General features: G+C 34.9%; 2 protein-coding genes across 2 annotated transcripts; both read right to left on the bottom strand.

Moving 5' to 3' along the window:
• Positions 1 to 202: 202 nt before the first annotated feature.
• Positions 203 to 1,937, bottom strand: LOC108993297 (ubiquitin-conjugating enzyme E2 28-like). Its single transcript, XM_018968162.2, has 4 exons — positions 1,718 to 1,937; positions 1,483 to 1,610; positions 1,006 to 1,110; positions 203 to 616 (listed from the first exon to the last, which is right to left on the bottom strand). The coding sequence occupies exons 1-4, from the start codon at positions 1,782 to 1,784 to the stop codon at positions 473 to 475; spliced, it is 444 nt and encodes a 147-aa protein (XP_018823707.1). The 5' UTR covers positions 1,785 to 1,937; the 3' UTR covers positions 203 to 472.
• A 1,947-nt stretch (positions 1,938 to 3,884) lies between these two features.
• On the bottom strand, positions 3,885 to 7,119 carry LOC108993439 (rac-like GTP-binding protein RAC1). Its single transcript, XM_018968363.2, has 7 exons — positions 6,629 to 7,119; positions 5,453 to 5,540; positions 5,281 to 5,390; positions 5,126 to 5,189; positions 4,658 to 4,722; positions 4,415 to 4,480; positions 3,885 to 4,322 (listed from the first exon to the last, which is right to left on the bottom strand). The coding sequence occupies exons 1-7, from the start codon at positions 6,725 to 6,727 to the stop codon at positions 4,218 to 4,220; spliced, it is 597 nt and encodes a 198-aa protein (XP_018823908.2). The 5' UTR covers positions 6,728 to 7,119; the 3' UTR covers positions 3,885 to 4,217.
• Positions 7,120 to 8,215: the final 1,096 nt, after the last annotated feature.

Genomic DNA, 8,215 nt, shown 5'->3' with positions numbered 1-8,215 from the left:
AGTTTAATGTAGACTCACATAATCAAAAATTGATATTATAGCCAAAAATTAAAATTCTAACCAAACTTTAGACTTGGCAATAGCAAGTGCCAATGCTCTTAGGTTTCTTTTTTCGATTTTTAACTAGCCCGGCCGAACTATATCATATGCATCTACTTCTAAATGTACGTAATTAAATAGTGGTGACACATGGCCCAAGATGAAGAAGGGTGAAGTTGACGCTGTTTATTACAATCTTGAGCAATAAACATGAAAGATATATAGGCACCAATATTTAAGGTTGTCCAGCCATTTATTCGAAGCAAAGAGATGCTCAAATTACAAAATTAAAGCCTAGCTTGGATCATTCCTATACCTCACCAAGGCAGCGCCCATGAGATCAGATAAAATGTCTTACATATATATAGAAGGTTTTATATAAATACACTTCTATATATATATATATATATATATATAAATAGACATCATGGTCTTAGCCCATGGCATACTTTTGCGTCCAGCTCCGAGCGGTTGACTCATATTTGACTTTATCAGTCTTGCACATGTGAGCAATCTCAGGAACGAGAGGATCATCCGGGTTTGGGTCAGTTAGCAAGGAGCATATGGAGAGTAAAACCTGCAAGAATCCCTCCAATATATATCATTTTTATTTTAAATGACGTCAATGGCTCAAGCAATTATAAATCAGCAAGAGTAGAGAGAGTGGGGGATCTAAAATTGAACAATAGGACATGCATCATAATAGGAGCAAATTGATCATAACATTCCCAAACAATAATAAAAAAAAAGGTGACAATGTTGTGAATCATGTAGGCCCTTGTGTTGGATTTGGATAGATTCAAATCCTCTGAAGTTTTCACCCGAATTCTAGACCAGTCTAGATCAGTACTGAGAGAAAAACAGGTATAAAATTAAAGTAGACTCTATAACACATTAGTTTATTGATTATCACTTGCAAGTTATATATAAATATTGTAGGGCCCATAGAGTCTCTCCTTATATCACCTTAGATATGGTGAGTGCTGGGCTCCATTGTTCCTTGAGTATGTCCAAGCATATATTCCCATTACTGTTTATGTTTGGATGGAACACCTTGGTCCTGAAGGCAACCTGCAAGCAATTTTACACATGAGAGTGTCATCATTTTTCTCTTTTAAAGTCATATTTAAGATTGAGAAATACTCTAATTACAAAGGATTACACAAAAGTTATAATTTCATAAACTAACGTGACTTGATATGGTTTGTCAGATTATAAAATTATTTTTATTATAAAATAGATCTAACGGACAAGATGAAATTATGTCAATTTGTGAAATTATGTTTTTGTATAATTCTTTTGCAGATGTAGTAGTACTTTTAAGATTTATAGAATTGTGGCAGAGCAGTAGCTTTTTGAAGGAACGCATCAACCTTCAAAAACATATATAACAACTAGATGCCAAAAGGATAGTACTAATTAACGAATTAATTTGTTCTATACCTTTGGGGGTTTGAAAGGATAATCAGGTGGGAACTGGATGGTCACAACGAAAACACCTCCAGCATAGGGACTGTCATTTGGACCAATGATGGTTGCTTGCCAATGGAACATATCAGCAGCCACAGGACCTGAAAATCCACGATCAGCAATCATGTAATGATCTTCTGTTCATGAATAAAATTAAGTACGTAGTTGTTACTAAAAGCCCAATTTCAGTTTCTTTATTCCCTCTAACCTGCACTGCATGAAGTTGGTGGATCTCTCTGCAGGTCCTTGAGCTCCTTCAATATTCTCCGTGCCATTAAAGCAAATTCAGAGTTGTAATATCTCAAACTGAGTATATATTGAGGAATTGAAGAGACGAGATGGTTCTGCAAAAGAAGGAAAACAATCTATGAGCACACGTACTGCTGAAGGGAAAGGTGCATGGTGGTGTATTTAATGGGGGAGGTATTGGGAGGGAGCTGCAAATGAAGGAAGATGTCCATAACTCCTTTTGGACTGATGAAAGTGCGCATGGTATAGATTCCATCTAAAAGGTTGCAAGCAAAGAATCAAGTTTTTGAAAACTGGGGCTGATCTGAAAGAAATTTCTAATAGTGGCTTTGCATGTTATCGCGTTATAATGAGAGGGGCCGGGATGTTTCAATGAACGTCTCGTCACCACGAATACGGTACATAGAAATAAAGATAAACAGCGGAGAATAAAGAAAAAGATCCCTGGGACTCGCATCCCAATCCTAATTTTTTGAGGATTACTACCGTTAATATACCTAGAGGATTGAAAAATAAAAAGCCAGTAATAGTACACTCAGCACATATTTTATTATTACTTTATTTTTTTTTTCTTTTTACCTTTTAAATTTGGATTAAAAATCTCAAAATGTAACATTCTTGAATAATCTATAAAAAAAATAAATTCAATCAACTAACATAATCATATAATTTAATTAAAAATAAATTTAGTTTTATAAAAATTAACTCAAAGAGCAAAAGAATGTCAATTTTTATAAAATTAAATATATTTTTAATTAAATTACATGATTATGTTGATTGATTAAATTTATTTTCTTATAGATTAATATGCAAGAAGGTCATATTCTAGAATTTTTAATCTTGATTCAAATAGCATAAGAAAAAAAAAAGATAAAGTAGTAGTAAAAGAAGTGTGAATGTATCATTCAAAATTTCAAAGAGAAGATATTCGTATTTAGCTCAAATAGTTCACTGAACACCACCAATTGTTCTACAAACCAATCGAAAGGAAAACGGATGCAAGATTCTGCACATGAAAATGTTGATAGCCCCATCATATTCTTAGCTTTCCTCGCTCGACTTTCCATTTTAAATTCTGTATCGTTCCTTTCCAAGGTAACTTTCGACGCGCAAGTTGCGCCTTGTACCATTATGCTTAAGCAAAGTCTCTAAGTATTGAGATAAAATTATACCAAGCACTTAGGACTGTAAATGAACCAATCTGTTTGATAGCCCACTCGGTTACACTTGAATCGAACACAACTTATGAAAAAAAAAAAAAAAACTCATTCATGAAAGTAAATACCCACTCAATTTGTAAATGACACATACCCAACAAAACTCGACTCGACTCGACTAAGGCTTGTTAAAGCTTATATACTAGTATGTGAGAACCATATATAAAATAGATATATGCTATCATATTAAGTGTATGTATTGATAATATATGTATGCATATAATATATTGTTATTTTGGATAAATATGAACTAGTTAGATATTATTTATTTATTTATTTTTAAAAATTTTATAATTCAATAAAGATTATACTTGTTAGTTGTATAAATTCAATATTAGATCTTTTATTTTTTATTTAATTTATTAATTATTAAATTTTATTCAAAAAATTAAAAATAAACAATTCCAGTTCGAGCTCGACTCGACTCGTACTCGTTTGTGAGAAGAACTCGAGCTCGAGTTTAGCTTATCGAGTCAAACTTGATCAAAAAAAAAAATCTCAAGTTCGTGCACAAACTCGAATATTTTAAATCGAGTCGAGCTTGGCAAACCGTGCTTGGCTCTATTACAGCCCTCCAAGCACCTGAATGAGAAAGGTGAAGGGAGAAGAAAATGGCCGGTGCTTGCTACCTAGTTTGTAGTCTTTAATGCTAAATTTGGATGAAGAACCCAGGAGGCTAGGACGAATCTCTGCATTCAAGGCCTTGACTGGGCTTATTTTATTTCAGACTCATAAACCCAAGTGAGCTCCAACAAAAGGATAAATTCCCCAACCCCCAAGGAACACCATCAAAAGAACATATAATACATGAACGCTGGAATGAGCCTCTGATGAAAACGAGCGAGCTAGATCAGCCCAGCTTGAATGATGGTTTCTAGCATGTAGTATATAGTTCAATGCAAATCAATATACGTATAAAAGAGCTTTTTAAAATGCACTAAATCAGGTTAAAAAACATGAGCATCGGCATGTCTACACGAGGAACAGTATGGTTTTAGAGTAGATGCATAAGCTAAATACCAAGCAGTGTGAATCATTAATATACAAATCGGCACAGGCAATAAAGTGACAAAGACAACTTTGATGCTCAGAAAAAGCTCCTAGTTCTTGTCAGTTGAGACTAAATCGCAGATTGCTTGTTCCTCCAGGTGTGAAATTGTGAGATATGTGGTGTCTGTAAGACTCTGAAGGCATATATGCGAACTGGTGACAATATCCTCCAGGAATGATTCTTTTTCACAATCACAATATGGAGCAGGCCCTATGCCCACTTCTCTTCTTCTTTTTCTTCTGCTTTGGTGGCTGGAGAACCACCTTTATGGCCGCATCAAAAACAGCTTTGACATTCTATTTTATTTAACCACAACGCAAATTCTGTCAATAATGAGTGATTTCCCTAATTAAATAATCAAATGACTATGTACGTAAAAATTACTTGCCTGCTGTGTTTTTGAACTACATTCGATGTAGACTGGAGCCCCAATCAGCTTTCTCAGTTCCTCCCCCTTCAAAAGGTTTTGAATAACATAACCATAATGATGATGATGATAAAAACATATACCTTTTATGCCACATTGACCAAGGTAATGAAAACCAATACAAGCAACACAATGGGAAATACAAATGGTAAACGGTAGCTAAAAAATGAGAGTAACAAACACGGAAAAAGCAGAAGCATATACCTGGGCTGTGGTTATGGGCACTGCACCAGGGTGGTCTATAAAGAAATGCTTATCATCTCGAAGATCTGCAAAAAGCAAGCTTGGATAAATATGCTGAAGTTTGTTTTTTTTTTCTTTTTTTTTGTTGCAAAAAGCAAGCTTGAATATGATGATTTTAACATATACCAAATGATTGTACTGACACATACTTTTCATTCAAATACTGCATATCAATAGTGACAAATAATCAAATATATAAAAAAGGGGCGGGAAGGAAGAACTGGTTTTTACATAAGCTATACGAGGAAATAAGTTGAATCAACCGAAGCAGCAGGACCAAAGTCCCAACATAAAGATGAAACAAAAATAAAGATATTTAAAGACGGGCAGTAGAGAAGAATCATTAACTTCATACATTATACGGAACATGCAGAAATTAAACATGTTTTAGCAAATCAAAAAAGAAAAGGGCGAGTAGGAGAGTCTAACCAAGTTTTGTTCCAACAAGTACAATTGGAATACCAGGTGCATAATGCCTCAATTCAGGAATCCACTGAACATTAGGACAGCAAAGCATAAAGAATTTATCACACATCAACAGAAAGAGAAAGGGTAAAAGGTATCCTCACAGTTAAAACACTTACTTTCTTTGCAACATTTTCATAACTGGCCTTGCTTATGAGAGAGAATGCGAGAAGGAAGACATCTGCCCCACGATAGCTCAAAGGTCTTAACCTATTATAATCTTCCTGGCCTGTTCCATAAATCTTAAAAATCAGACCCATTACAAGAAGCTCCTTGTTTTGGGGTACTTACCAGCAGTATCCCACAGGCCTAAATTTACAGTGTTCCCATCCACAACCACATTTGCACTGAAATTGTCAAAGACAGTTGGGACATAATCCTGTTCTCCACATACGGTAAGTGAATAAGGAAAGTTAAGTCAACCGTCACAGGAGCATTCTCATTTTTCAGCAGAATTGCGTTTATATATATAAAAAAAGGTACTGGCGGAGATTCATTATTACAATGACCCACTCAAATTTGATAAGAAAGTTCTAAAGGAAAGCAAAGAGTTATGAATCTTTACATTCTAATCTCACCAATCATAAAACTACCTGGCTTAGTTAAGATGATCCTTTTCTTTAGTCTGGACTAAGAAACCAACTAAAGGGTAAAAGAACAGATACATGAGAAAACACTATCCATAGAAGTAAATTGAAACAGGAATTGAAAATATTAAGAAAAGTCATCAAAGATTTCAAAGTTCTCCATGAATGAAATATGGGGTTCAACAATTACAGTTTCTTTTCAATTACTCGCATTTCTAGTCCTAAATTCAGTTTCCTCGATAATAAATTTAAAGCCCCATATATCGAAGCATCTCACTACAAATATGGTGTACTATGAAAGCCATTAATCGCAATCCAAACAAAAGGATAGAATCAAAGAACCGAACTCAATCCAATACACAAAATTCAAAGTTTCAGATTCCTTTCTTCCCCTCATTCTTTCTCAACTCTCGAGGACCACATAGAGTCAAGAAACCATACCCCATAACAAAATACTTTCTAACCTTCCATTCTGTTCAGAAAGAACGTTAAAAGCCCATTACAGCAAACAAAATTTATCCAAGAGTCATGGGTGAGAACAAATTGCTGGACCAAACAAAGCCCTAAATCACTCATTCAAAACACAAAATTACCATCAAAGTTGAAATCTTTCTCATTTCATTCCCAGAAGATCCTCGAAACCCAAATGAAGGGTTTAAAGAACAGAGCCCAGAAAACACTACAAAGGAAAAAAAATAAAAACCCAAATGACGCAATCATTTTTAGACAAGAATGTAGCCCCACATCACATTGGTTAGCCAAAACCCAAGAAAAGACCAACTGAAAGGCGCATAACAAAAAGAAGCAGGAGAAGTAAAAATTATGTTTCCAAGTTTTCCCAATAACATTTTCCAGGGGACCAAATAGAAACGACACTGACCGTAGGGAAAGTGTTGCTGGTGTAGGAGATGAGCATACAAGTCTTGCCAACGGCACCGTCGCCGACTGTAACACACTTTATAAACCTCGAAGCACTCATTTTTTTTTCTCTCTCCCCAGCTTTCTCTTGTTCTTGTTTCTTCAACTTTCTTCAGCAACTATTTAAGACCTTGTTTTCAGACTAGCGTTACGTTGGCCCCTCAAACCAAGGCACGCTTGGAGAGAGAGAGAGTAGAAAAGGATGGGAAGCTGGACCTGGACAGCCAGCGCTTGCCAGCTATACGTTTTACGAGACCTCAATTACCAATCCTAGACCCCAAAGTTCTTCCTTTCTTACAAATGCCCCCTCAACACCTGTCAACTTCTCTACTTTTTTATTTTTTTTATTATAGTGAAAACAAAAGTGTTGAATAAAGTATAGGCTACATGGTTACAGATCGGTACTTTTCCCTTGAAAAGACGAAGGCTATGGATTTTCGGACTACGAAGCTCATCCTAAACTCACATGCGTGCAAAAGACCAAGAACTAGTTAATGGTATTCACCAAAAATACTTTGGTGCATTTATGACTAATCATCCCACTCTTATAAACTCCAACTAAATCTTTGTTGTTCTGTTTTTGCTACACTTTCTTCACCAACATTATACTTCTTGCTCCATTCATCTCTGTACTCTATTAACGATGTTATTTAAAATATGTTTATAATCAATTTTATTGGAATATTAAAAGCCTCTACTTTTTAGCAACAGGATAAAGTGATAGAGAATAAAATTGAACAACAAATTTTTTAGTCGTTACAGTTGTTTTCCAAGTTCAGAGAGAATACCTTATATATTTACTTATAAAGCGAATTCAAAATATTTATTCTAAAAATATTTTTTCATTCTTAATAATCGGGAGTGGGATTTGGACATTTCGTGGAGTTGATCTTCACAGACGGAAAATTTAGAACGTACAAGTTCTGCACACATCTTTAAAAAAAAAAAAAATCTGGACTCACATAACAAGAATCTAACTTTTTCACAATGGACCTCGCATAAACAATGCTCATCTCCAGATATTCCACCCATAGAATAGAAGATTCTTTTGTTTTCAAACAGACGCCTGCAATTATTGAAACTTAGGTCTTGGAGCACAGTTTCATTAGAAAAAGAGGGTTCGCTTGATTACAGATTGTGGATATGTGTTCATTGCTCTCGACCTATTTAATAATTTTTCCTAATCGTCTCTTGATTTATGATATAATCATGTACAAGATGAACAGCTAAGTGGGTTCTATATTAATTAAAATTGATCGACACCACAAACCTAACTCCCTAAAGACAACTCGCGTGTTAATAAACATCAAACAACAGATACATGGGCAGCATGAACACATATTTTTGGGCATTGATGAACACTGGTTTTTTGGTATGATTGTTCAGAATTAACTGAACTATATTGATGGCCGTCAATGTCAAAGTGTCTTTAAAAATGCTCAATCAATGTTCATGTTCAATTGGCAAAAAGTATAGGTTAGGGTTGCCTACTTCAGGAAGCAAAATATATAGGAGATCATCCGTTAGTGGGGATGGTTGGGGGATCCTC

This window comes from Juglans regia, chromosome 13 (genome assembly GCF_001411555.2).
Source record: "Juglans regia cultivar Chandler chromosome 13, Walnut 2.0, whole genome shotgun sequence".
NCBI lineage: Eukaryota > Viridiplantae > Streptophyta > Magnoliopsida > Fagales > Juglandaceae > Juglans > Juglans regia.
This window is presented reverse-complemented; position numbering and strand designations above follow the sequence as displayed.

Bases quoted from the DNA above. Each gene is read 5' to 3' on its own strand.
- LOC108993297 (XM_018968162.2), bottom strand. From the start codon at position 1,784: ATGGCACGGAGAATATTGAAGGAGCTCAAGGACCTGCAGAGAGATCCA. The intron at 1,611-1,717 runs GTTAGAGGGAAT...GTGGATTTTCAG, and splicing joins ACCAACTTCATGCAGTGCAG to GTCCTGTGGCTGCTGATATG. The intron at 617-1,005 runs GTGATATAAGGA...GGATTCTTGCAG, and splicing joins CAGCACTCACCATATCTAAG to GTTTTACTCTCCATATGCTC.
- LOC108993439 (XM_018968363.2), bottom strand. From the start codon at position 6,727: ATGAGTGCTTCGAGGTTTATAAAGTGTGTTACAGTCGGCGACGGTGCC. The intron at 5,541-6,628 runs GTCAGTGTCGTT...TGTGGAGAACAG, and splicing joins CCAGCAACACTTTCCCTACG to GATTATGTCCCAACTGTCTT. The intron at 4,481-4,657 runs GTATATGCTTCT...AACCTTTTGAAG, and splicing joins TGCCCATAACCACAGCCCAG to GGGGAGGAACTGAGAAAGCT.